This window comes from Sminthopsis crassicaudata, chromosome 6, assembly GCF_048593235.1.
Source record: "Sminthopsis crassicaudata isolate SCR6 chromosome 6, ASM4859323v1, whole genome shotgun sequence".
In the NCBI taxonomy this organism is placed as follows: domain Eukaryota; kingdom Metazoa; phylum Chordata; class Mammalia; order Dasyuromorphia; family Dasyuridae; genus Sminthopsis; species Sminthopsis crassicaudata.
Genome location: NC_133622.1, coordinates 205347092 through 205359520, shown reverse-complemented (window position 1 = coordinate 205359520; position 12429 = coordinate 205347092). Strand labels below are relative to the sequence as shown.

The window sequence follows — 12429 nt, the reverse complement described above, 5'->3', positions numbered from 1 at the left end:
ATCATTTCTGGGTTGAGAAAAATGAGGCCTATGGGGCAGTGTCGCTTGACCCTCGCAACAAATCAGGCCTCAAACCCGAGAAAGTGTACCCAAGGAGTGTACGAGGAAAAAGCTTTCTAATTGGTCAAGGGAAGTGGGATGTCGGGAAGGGGTTCTACACTTTTACCCCATCCACTACCACCCATTAGATTCCGATTCCCTCCAAAGACAACTGAGTCAAGAACCACGTACGTCAGTATTGCAGTTATTTATTAGTTTTGCTATTCACCACATCACCATCCCTTTTAAGAAAATATAATATACAGAGACATGGATTTTTCTTTCTCCACCTGGACGGAATGTCATACATTCACACTTTCTCAACACATTCACTCATTTCACACACACCCCCGACATGAGAGGGTTATATCAGGCTGTGACCAATCTGTGACATTCTCATATTAAAATTAACACGAGGGGAGGAAGATATATACTAATTTAAAATGCCCTTATACAATAATATATAACTTACAAAAATATCTCTGAATTTACAAAAAACCCAAAAACCTGACAGCAAGATAAATATCAGATAGTTACCTCTCCATGAAAACGCATTTTTAAAAGCCACCATTGCACTTTTCCTCTGATTATGAAAAGATCAAGTAGTTCCCAAATTCTCTCCCGGAGGGGAGAGGGGAGAAGAAGCCGGCCGACTCAGTGTGGGCCCCTTCGGTCAGTCCTTGTTCCCTAGATGTTCCGTTCTTCCCACGGCGCAAGTCCCGGGAATGTTTCTCCCAGTCCCGGGCTCTCTGAGTGATTCCTCAAGGTCCCCTGGACCCCGCCAGCTTGGATGCGGGTTAGGGTCCCGGTGAAGCAAAGGACGTCGGGACAAAAAGCGACCGCGGTCGGCTACCGCTTGGAGAAGGCACATCGCTCTCCAAGGAGAGGGATGCGGAAGATTGCGGGAGCTTCTCCAGTGGACTTTACGGCTCCTGCGCCCCCGTTCTCCATCCCGCAGCGCAGGCCTCCTCCGCGCACGCACCGAGGCCGGCCGGCCGGCGCCCATTGGGTGCAGTGCTGTGGTTTTGCCACCGCTACCGCCCCCTGCGTCCAGAGGAAGGCGGCCCCTGGAAGTGGCGCCGGGCGCAATCGGCTCGCAACCCAGGCTGGCTCACCGAGCGGCCCGAAGCGCGGCTTCTGCTATTGCTGCTGTAGCTGTCCTGAGGAAGAGGAAGAGGAGGAAGAGGAGGAGGAGAGTGTCCGCCGAAAGTCCTTAGCAATTGAGCGCCGACGCCGGCGCCCGTAGCCCTGGGGGCTGATTTTGTTGGGGGGCGCCGCATCGTCCTTATCTTTGTCCGTGAACTGGTAGATCTGATGCGCCAGGTTCTGCAGGGTGCACGTCCCAAAGCGGCAGCCGAGGCGCATACTCTGGAATTGCGGGAAGCCGTTCATGCTCTGCCGATAGCGCTTGACGCGGATGCGGGCTGCGTCCGGATTGCTGCGGGAAGCCAGAGAAGAGTGAGATCACCCGAAGGGCCCCTAGAAGCTGGCTACCAGCCTGCGCCGAGTTAGACTGAAACTAGAAAAGCCTGGGAGGAGGACGGGGACTCAAGATTGCTCCTTCGAAGCACCTTTCTTAGCCCAAGACCCTCCTCAACCCTGGACCTAAGTTGGGGAAGGGGAGCAGCTGCTTGAGAGAGGAAAGGGATTCCCCGGAGGGATTCACAAAGTTACCTGGGCTGTGGACTGCGGGAAGCACCCTTCACGTCCTGGTTCCGAATAAACGTCTGTACAGGACCAGTCTTCACTTCGGCTAGGCCGGCCAGGGCATTGCTCGGCACCCGCAGTTCTCTCTTTCCCCGGCTCAGAGCCCATTTATTCCATCTGGAAAGTAACCCACAGCGACGCCATTAGCACCCTGTGAGACGAATCTCCTCACCCTCACCCCTGACGAGTGGTAGCATCAACACCGTGCCCTTTTCTCTCGTACCCTGAGCTAACGGAGGCTCGCTCCCTCCCCCGGAGAAGGTCTTTTAGCTCCCGAACCCAACTACTGGGCAAGAGAACATTGTCGGGACTTACTTCTTTCGGAACTCGGAAGCCAAATCGAGCCGCGCAGTGTCCGCCCCAAGGAAGGCGAAGGAGCCCAGGTAAATTAGGGCGACTGACACCAGATGCATTCTGGCGGCGATCCCGTCACCCTGGATGGAAGAGACAACCGCGAAAATCACGTCTGGCTCTATTTCTGGCTCCGGCCCTAGCCCCTTCCCTGACCCCGCAGCAGCTCTAGTTCAGCGGCAGCTGGCCGAGCGCCGCAGACCAGTGGCCCCAGAAGTATCCTAACCAAGTCCCGTCCGAGTTTGCTCTATTTCTTATCGCACCGGGGCAGATAAAGGCGCCTACAGGCTTTGCATCAGTCAGTCTACTGAACTGACAGGCTGAGCAGGGAGGGGGGATGTCTCCTCACCCCGCCAGGCAGCACTCTCTGAGTCCAGAGCAGGGGACTCATTTGGAAACTTTTCTAGGCGCTTACTCTGAAGGGATGGAAGAGGACAACTTTCGCCTGGGGGGGATTTCGAACTCAGGGTAGCCCCGGAGTTCATTCTCCTGGCATGGCTCACTTGGACTAGGCGAAGATTCAATCTCTTCTTTCTCGCTCCCATCCTAACTTTATATTCTCTTCTCATTCTCTCTCTCTCTCTCTCTCTCTCTCTCTCTCTCTCTCTCTCTCTCTCTCTCTCTCTCTCTCTCTCTCTCTCTCTCTCTCTCTCTCTCTCTCTCTCTCTCTCTCTCTCTCTCTCTCTCTCTCTCTCCCTCCCTCCCTCTCTCTCTCTCTCTCACACACACACACACACACACACACACACACACACGAAAAATCAGTGCAGGAACCTGACTTTTCAGATCTTTGACTTCCGAGATAACTAAGCCCATTGTCCCCTACCCCACCCTCGGAGTTCGGAGGTCCACCTTTACCTGCAGCCGAAGGTAATCCAATGAAAGAGTCAAAGAGTCACACCCCCGGCGACAAAAATGCTATTGAGAGCGGGAGGTAGGAGGCGAAGAGAAGGCGCTGGAGCAGCAGGAAGTCTTTAGGTCCCCAGTTAAACCTCTGAAGTGTCCTGCGCTTGCCTCCTACTTTTATAGGATCTCAGCGGGGGCGGGGCTTGCTGGGGGTTCCACTGCGGCCGCCGCGGGCGCTGCTGCTGCTGCTGCTGCCGTAAGTGCTATCTTTTCCCTCTCTTCCTCTAGTGCCCTGCTTCGAGGGCGCCCACAACTCTTAGGTTTCCTGCCTCCGGGACCCCAGTGCAAGGCGAATGAGCTATCCTCTGGCCTAGGGGCCTAGGGTACAGCAGGGGGACGTCCACTAGATGGAATCACCATTGATGGCTGGGAGGACTGTGCGTGCCCACACTCTCCCCACCAAATCACCTCCTTTTGGAGCCCTTGTCTATGTTGCTATCCCGGCAAGATCCTATTCCCCATCCAAAGAGACTGACTAGCCCACAGGAGACGTGGGTTCAAGGTCACTGGGACTCTCTTTAGGTTTGCCTTTCCTCCCATCTGCAAGGCTCCTGCTCTAGGAAGTAGCAGTCTTAATGAAGCACCTGAACTCGGCCTAAAGCATGGTAATGAGTGGAGGGGGTGGAAGTGAGGGAGTTTTGCCAGACCCCATCTAACAAATGTCTGAGACCCCCGGAATTCTGGAAAAGACTAGATGGGTTTAGCAAAGGGCGCGAGATCTGGAAAGTTTGGGCAGGGTGGTTTTTTTTTGTTGTTGTTTTTTTTTAATTCTTTCTTTCTCCCTTCCTTCCTTCCTTCCCTTCTTTTTCTTCTTTTTTTCCTTTCTTTTTTCTTTCCTTCCTTCTTTCTTTCTTCTTTCCTTCTTCCCTCCTTCCTTTCTTTCTTCTCTCCTTCTTCCTTCCTTCTTTCTTTCCTTTCTTTCTTCCTTCTTTCCCTCCCTCGCTCCCTCCTTTCTTCTTTCCTTCCCTCCCTCCCTCCCTCCTTTCTTCTTCCTTCCTTCCTTCCCTCCCTCCCTCCCTCCCTCCCTCCTTCCTTCCTCCCTTTCTTTCTTTCTTTCTTTCTTTCTTTCTTTCTTTCTTTCTTTCTTTCTTTCTTTCTTTCTTTCTTTCTTTCTTTCTTTCTTTCTTTCTTTCTTTCTTTCTTTCTTTCTTTCTTTCTTTCTCTCTCTCTCTCTCTCTCTCTCTCTCTCTCTCTTTCTTTCTTTCTTTCTTCTTTCCTTCCTTCCTTCCTTCTTTCTTTCTTTCTTTCCTTCCTTCTTTCTTTCCTTCCTATCAACGGGGAGAGCTTGTTGAAATTTCATGTTTTATTCCAGTTATGTAAATCCAAGACTGAGAGAACACATTGCCTTTGTAGGTGTTAAATTTGTGGTGTTAGATTTCTCTGATTTTTGGATCTTTAGGAAGGAACTAGTTGGCCTCTGGCCAAGAAGCTCCGGACTACTGTTGGGACCCTAAAGGCTTCCCTGTAGGTAAAAGCTAGAAAGGCTGAGAAGCGAATACCCCCTTCCCGGGGCAAGGACTCTCCCTGGAGTCAGGAGGTGGGGCTGGATCTTTTTGGGGACACGAAGATAGTAGTGAGGGATTTGAGAAGTTTTGCAGACCACTGTAAGTCCTTATAAAACCTTTAAAGGTTGCCTCGTGATAATGAAAAACGGGCTTCCCTGTGACCTTAAACAAGTCATTCGCCTCTCTGAGCCCCCACTTTCAAGCTAGTCTAGAAAATGGTGGCGACATTAACACTGACATCCTCCTCTGGTCCGTGAACTCCAAAGAACCATTTCTATACCCGTCTATTCCCGCTTCAGCCCTTGGTTTAACTTCTATCTCCTCCTCCTCTGCAGGTGTTTTAGCATGAACAGGTGCCTCTGTGGTCCAGAGCTCGGGGAGCCCGGGCCACTCCCGACCCCTCGGGGAGACCGACCAGCCGGCTCGTGGCAGCCGCTTTTCAGACCTGCTTTCCGGTCCCTTGTTTCTAAGGACTGAATGGAAAGGCCGGCCGAGCCAGGTGGCGTCAGAGGAATCACCTAGGAATGAGTCACTTGTGCCCGGAGGAAGATTTGCGGTGACTGGGAAAACTGGGGCTGTCCCCCTCCCCCTCCCCCTCCCCCCCCACTCCTGCCCCCGATCGAGGCGCTGGGGCAGCCTCAGGATTCCCGCCGCTGCTACGGGAGGGAGGCTTCCCCGGCACCTGAGGCGAGAGCTCTCTGGGTTGTCGACTTGCTAACTCGTCCCGGGCTCAGAAACGCCTAGCTGCGCAAACTGACAACACTCACTGTTCAAATATTTATTGACCGCCTACTAAGTGTTAGGAGGCTTCGTCCCTTCAGCTTTTGTCCCTCTGCTCACATTCCTCCCTTTGAAAAATCTTTTCACTTTCTTTATCTAATATCTCTGTCTCTCTGTGTCTATCTGTCTCTCTCTCGATCTTTGTCTCTGTCTCTCTCCGTCTCGGTCTCGGCTTCTCTCACTGTCTCTGTCTCTGTCTCAGTCTCTCTTTCTCCGTCTCGGTCTCGGTTTCTCTCACTCTCTTTGTCTCTCTGTGTCTGTCTCTGTCTCTCTTGATCTTCGCCTCTGTCTCTCTTTCTCCGTCTCGGTCTCGGCTTCTCTCACTGTCTCTGTCTCTCTTGTCTGTCTCTCCCTTTCTCCCTCTTCTCTTTCTAATGACAAAACCCAGCGCTTAGCACAACTGGAACACAGAGTTTAAAATAAATGTTTATTGAATATAGAATTATATTATATTATATTAGAATTAGAGAATGCTGGAGCAGGAAACGATCTTAGAAATCAGCTAGTCTACCCCTCCCCCACCTATTTTCCGGAGGAGGAAACCGAAGCTCGGGGAGGTAAAGGTGCTGTGCGAGATTTCGGACCTAAGAATAGCGATTGACTCCAAATCTCTTTCATCCCCTGTTTGTTTTTTCTGCTTCCATCTCTGTTTGCCTCCCTGCTGCAGACCAGGTTACTTTCGTTTGACCCCTTCCGTCGTTCTTGTTTTGTCGTCACGTTTGGGAAAGGAAACTTTGCCTTACACAGTTAAGTCAAAGGACAACCTGGCTGCCCCATGGCAGCCCCATGTTCCGAGGAGGCTGCGCCTTTGCCTCGCTCGTGAGGAATCGGGAACGCGCACCTAGCAAAAGCCTGTCTCCCAATGCTCACTGCTCCCAGCAGCGGTCCATTGGCGGCTAAGGCCGTCCCACAGGGGAGGGGGCGAGAGCTCGCTGCTTTCCTGGAGTACCGTGGAGAAGGTTTGTGGTCCAAGGTAAGGTGAGCGCTCTCGAGATCACCAAAACCAGCTGGGCATCCTGGCTATCTCCTCACGTGTCAGTTTCCTCATCAATAAAATGGGGCTAACCGTGCTTGACCGGGTTGAGAGAAAGAGCTTTCTAATTAGACGAGTATAATGTTGTAAAGTGTTTTTTTCCGTCCCCAGCCGCAGACAGGGGAAGGGGTAGGGAGTGAGGAGGGGAAGAGAGACCTTTTAGGACAAGTTATGCTTTTAAGTGAGAGTTTCCTCTCCCTTTCCCGCCAGGAGAGAATCAGACGCCGGTTGAGGTTCAGGACAGGCACTCTCTTCCCGCCCCTCTCTCCAGCAGGGGGTCGCTAGTCCGGGAATGCTAAACAGCAAAACTGAAACTTGGCACCCCTCTTATCAGTCCAGGTGCACTTGGCTGCTCCTGGGTCGTTAGATCTGAAGCTAGGAAAACACTTCCCCCGCCCCGCCTGGCCCCAGTCCTTCCCCCGTGCTCTAATTCAGATGCTTTCCTGCTCCAAAGCGCGAAGCCACTCAGCCAGGTTTGTTTGCGGGAGCTCCCGCTGCCTTCTGGAGTGAGCGCGTGTTTGCCAAAACGCCCTGGAATTTACCTTGGCAATACAGGCGCACTATGTGGGAGCTATCCCTCCCTGGACAGTCAACAAGTTTAACCTCCGCATATCCCTCAGTTCTAGGAAATCTATGGTATACTTCTATGGTATACTTCCCCCCCCCCCCCATCCCATCTGAAATCATACTCGCTAATATTCAGATCCTTTCTTTCCCCCGTTCAGATCTCTGGATGTGAATTCACATTGAGCAGAAATGTTCTCTTGGTCACATCCCATCTGAAATAATACTTGGTATAATTCAGATTCCCTCTTTCCTCCATTCAGATCTCTCTGAGAGTGAATTCAGATTGAGCAGAACTTTTCTCTGACAAGTTTTCCAGGGCTTGGGCAGTGCAAAGAAGGAAGAAAGAGGTAAGAAGGAAAGAAAAGTTGAAATCCAAAGGCTGTTTTTCAGAGTCCTTTAAAGAGCAAGTCACTAGTTACATATCAGAGCATCAAGAAAATGTAAGAAGAAAGCCCAAGTAGGCCTTCCCCTCCCTCCATCTGCGGGGTGGGGATAGAAAAATATTGCTATTTAGATTATAAATCCCATGACAGCAGACCCCTGAATTTTATGTAAATGTTATTGTTGTCTCCTTTAATGCTCAGCAAAGGACTTCTTATTGGTAAGAATAATGCTTGTTGAATTGACTTATTCTAAGCAGCCAAGAAAAGAGTTATGGCAAGTAAGACCCCCAAATACTCAAGAGTTCAAATAACAAATCAGTGAAGATAAGTTGCAACAAGTATGTGTATTTAACCTCCCTACCCCACCCCCTTATTAAAAGGTGCTAAAATAAGTATTTTGCCTAGACCTGCTATTTCAAGTATTTCAGAAACACTAGGAATGGAAAGGCCCTACCGTAAGGGCAGATCAGAAACTCCTCAGATCTGTAACCTTAGAATTAGGGGCTAGTGTATGTGGCCAACATTATTTGAATCCAGGTATATATGAGAGCAGGCTGTCTACCACCATCCTAGGTTGCCATATCTATGCTTAAATCTAACCATAAATATATTGACATATATATATGTATATATATATATACATATATATGTAACATTATCTATATCTATTTATACCTCTTTCTATATGTATGTAGACATATATTTATACACACACACACACACGCATACTTGTGTAACTTTTACAAGTGCTATGAGTATTTAAACTATCCCTTTTTCCTCTGTCCTCAGATACACACACACACACAAAATCTGGCCTGCCCTTTTCCCTCTGGGAAAGTATGGAGAGTAGGTGAAGGGCAGAATAGCTATTTGCTTACACTTTTCCTAGTCTTCTCTGGATTTAAAATATATTCTTGGTCATGTCCTTTAGCTGTTTCCAACTAAATGTTGAGAACACACCCTGCAAAGAAAATTAAGCTAAAAAATCCAATGTTTGAACTATGTGTATGAGAAGCAGAGAATAGAACATTTGGTGCTTTTAAAAAGAAGCATTTGATATCTTGGCTTCCCTTTTTAATTTGCCATATGACTTGGGCAGGGTTTATACTAACTTTTAGGAGGCTATTTAAATGGTAGTATATTTAAAGTGTTATATTTAAAACTCTGACTGGCAGAATATGGTCAAGAATTGGATAGTGGATAGAGAGGATAGAGACCCCGGAACCAAAACAAATGAACACCTCTCTGCAATTTAAAGTTTTAGAGTAGTCCCGAGTACTGAGTTTACATAGTTCCCCTAAGGGCATGCTATAGAACTGTCTGTAGGTTGAGCGGAGTAGTTTTTCCTAGCTTGAATCTTCAAGACACAATAATGCACTTGCCAGAACCTTAAGGTAAAGAAAAACATTCCACTTTATAGTCCCCTAGTTATACCTCCTTCCTCAAAACCCATTGAGAAGTTTGTTTCCAAAGTCTGATTCATCCCATCAGTTTATCAGCATAGGGTGGTTCTCTAAAAGTCCTACGTAACACAAACAGAATCTCAGTTCTCTTAATCCAGGCACAATTTGTTTTATTTGCTTCTGACATATAGGATTACGGAGACTTGTTCATAATTAAACTAGATAAAAAGCCACCCTGAAAACTTAAAGGAGACATTGTAGTTTTTTAGGACAAGTACAAGCTTGGTTATTCTTGACATAACAGGCAGTCAACACGAACACATGAAACTCCTCAGTCAAACAGGGTAAACAAAGTGCAGCTGGGGTTATAATAAATGATGGAGGTCGATATAACCAAAATAGTTTATTGAAAGGAGGGAAAGCATAGGGTGTGTATCTCCTTTTAGGGAAAGCAACCTTCCTCCTTACATAGTGATATCATACTGGGCAGAATGATTTGATTGGGCTCAGTGCAGCTTTTCATGTTGATGTCCTGAATGTTTATATATATATATATATATATATATATATATATATATATATATATATATATATATATATATATATATATGTATGTATGTATATCTATCTATCTATCTATCTATCTATCTATCTATCTAGTATATATTTATGGAAATGTATAAGTATAGAGCAGCTAGGTAGCACAGTAGATAGAATTTCAGGCCTAGAATTAGGAAGACCTGAATTCTTATCTAGGCTTGACACCTACTGTGTCATCCTGCTCAAGTTACCTATTTCTTTCAGTTTCCTCATCTGTCAAATGGGGATAATAACAGCACTTACCTCCTAGATTTATTATGAGGATTAAATGAATATTTGTAAAGCGTTTAGCATCTACTTCCTAAGGTTGTTGTAAAGAGCAAATAAGATAATAATTGTAAAGTATTTAGCACAGTGCCTGACACAGAGTAAGCCCTAGATAAGTGTTATTATTATTATATTATTAATTATTATTATTATTATTACATAAATCTGATGCAGGACTGCAGTGACTTTTGCAAAGAGCAGATCTCAGCCAGTATCCTCTAACCAGTAAACCTCAGCTTACCAATTTGTTAAGCAGAAACAAACCACAGGAAGTACTTTGAATGATTTTTAGAGAACTAGACACTTTACCCACAAAAGGCTGCAGCTCTGCAGCAGTCAGAAGTTGGCCAGCCTCCCTCTTTTCTTTATCTCTTTGCCATTTCCGTCCTGAGACAAGGAAGGAGATGCTTTGGGTCCCAGAGACTGTGGCCTCTTTTATCCCCGGAGTTTCTTCCAGAGACTCTGGGGAAAACAAATCTGCATTTGTTCAGGCAGCTAGTGAAAGGTGGTGGTGTTTTTGTTGATCTCCGGGGATTTTCTGGCCTCTGGCCAACCGGACTAATCTGGCAGTGTAGTCAGGCTCTTATCAGCCCCAGCCTCCAGGCAGCTGTTGGCTGGGGAGCAAAGGGCGAAGCTACTTTATTTGTATATGAAATATTTGTATGTACTCAGAATGTGCCTTCATATTAAGTACATATATGTATGTTATGCATATATACTACATGTTAAAACCAGATTCTGCAAGTTGCCATATAGGTCTTGTCAGAGGACCTTGACTGGGGGAAAGGGGCCTTAAAAGCCATTATTTTATTTTTATTTTCTTTTTTTTATATTAGTTTTTATTTACCAGATATATGCATGGGTAATTTTACAGCACTGACAATTGCCAAACCTTTTGTTCTAATTTTTCCCCTACTCCCCTCCCCCCAGATGGCAGGTTGACCAATACATGTTAAATATGTTAAAGTATAAATTAAATATAATATATGTATACATGTCCAAACAGTTGTTTTGCTGTACAAAAAGAATTGGACTTTGAAATAGTGTACCATTAGCCTGCGAAGGAAATCCAAAATGCAGGCGGACAAAAATAGGGGTATTGGGAATTCTATGTAGTGATTCACAGTCATCTCCCAGAGTTCTTTTGCTGGATGTAGCTGGTTCAGTTCATTAAAAGCCAGTTATTTTAAAATGTTACTTTTGAATTCATAAAGCACCGGAATTAGAAATATTCAGGTTAAATGAAATGTTCTTTAGCATCCTTTACAAAGCTATTAAATACTAGATTTAGGGGCAGCTAGGTGGCGCAGTGGATAGAGCACCAGCCCTGAATTCAGGAGGACCCAAGTTCAAATCTGGTCTCAGACACTTCCTAGCAGTGTGACCCTGGGCAAGTCACTTAACCCCACCCTCAAAAACAAAACAAACAAACAAAAATACTAGATTTAGTAAGAGACATCACAGAGATCATGTAGAGTAACCTACCCAGTTAAAAACCACTCAGGAAGTTAAGTGGCTATGGAGTTTGTTTTATTTTTGTATTTTGCTTGGAGATCTCTATTCCAAGAGAACCTAAAGCTTTCATCCCATTTTGGGATAGCTTTAATTGCCGGGAAATTTTACACAAGTCTAAATCTGCATTTTCTACCTTTTACTCTTAGTTCAGAGAATATCACTTTCTTCAAATATTTATGTGGAAAACGACGCAGACATGTTCTGTAAGCATCAAAAGACTGAAGCTGAAGCTGAGAGTGGAAGTTACAAGGACGGGGTAGTGATGACGGTGGCAGAGTTCAATTCAGTTTATGGAATGAGGAAGAGAACGGTTGTGAGACACAGGAGGCACAGTTCGCCCACCGAGTCTGGAGAAGCAATCTCCTTCTGGTTGTAGAGAAGGACTCCGGCACTGAAGTGGATCTGGAGCAGATGAGCTATCTTTTAAGTCCCTTTCAAGTCTGCGGCAAAGGCTTTTAAAAAAGGCTTTCACTGATTGGGAATAAATTAAAACAAGTTGTCCCCCCGCACTCGACCAGCCCCAGTCTGACAATTGCAAACTCTAAGATGGCATGGTTTGGTGTAAATGTCCGAATAGTGGACCACACTGATCCAACTCGAGTTGCTGGTTGGCGATAAAGAGGAAAGGCAAAGTCTAGACTTCAGATTGTCCACGGGTTTTAAATCTGCAATCTGACGAAACCGTACCCCAGAGATTCTGATGACCCCTCCCCCCTTTTCCCAGGGATCCTGGATCCGCTGGAAGTGCCTGGAACAGTAAAACGGCCCGACAGCAGAGGCCACAGCCTGCGGACCGACGGTTCAATGAAGGGCAAACTGGGTGGGGGAAGGACTGAGCCGCCCGTCAGAGGTGGCCCGCGCTCGCCCCCCGGGGAGCAGGCTGGCACACAAATGCTGTGGGGCCCTGACACAGCGGGGGTGCGGCAGCCTGCGGGGCCTTTCCTGGCTCCCCAGGCCCGGGCAGGGCAAGCCCCTTCTCTGCTCGGAGGTTTCTGAAAGCCTGACCGCGCTACATCAACAGGAAACGAGCACTAAAAGCCGTGGCTGGGCAGCTTCCAAAACCCTGACCGCGGAGTCTTCGGGAGGCGCCCCCCAGCTCGCTCGGGTCCTGCTCTACAAGTGGGCGGCGGAGAGGAAAGGCCTGAGCAAGCCATAGCTGTGCTTCCAGGCCAGGCGCGGGCAGGGGAGGGGAGAGGAGAGCAGCGACGGGGGAGGAGCGCCCCCGGCGGGGGAGGGGTGGGGCCACCGGGGTATAGGCTGCGTAGCTCCAGGGAAGCTCTGGGAAGCGGGGAGGGGGGAGGAGCCGGGAGGAGGAGCGAGTCTCGCGCGGCGCGGCGGCCGGCGCAGGCGCAGAGTGCACCTCGGTTGTCAAA

At 47.7% G+C, this 12429-nt stretch overlaps 1 protein-coding gene across 1 annotated transcript; it reads right to left on the bottom strand.

Annotated features, from left to right (window-relative positions):
* Positions 1–232: 232 nt before the first annotated feature.
* ADM (adrenomedullin) lies at positions 233–3107 on the bottom strand. The gene is made up of 4 exons (XM_074273455.1): positions 2956–3107; positions 2062–2180; positions 1714–1863; positions 233–1477 (listed from the first exon to the last, which is right to left on the bottom strand). Exons 2-4 carry the CDS (start codon positions 2157–2159, stop codon positions 1180–1182), a joined length of 546 nt encoding a protein of 181 aa, XP_074129556.1. The 5' UTR covers positions 2160–2180; positions 2956–3107; the 3' UTR covers positions 233–1179.
* Positions 3108–12429: the final 9322 nt, after the last annotated feature.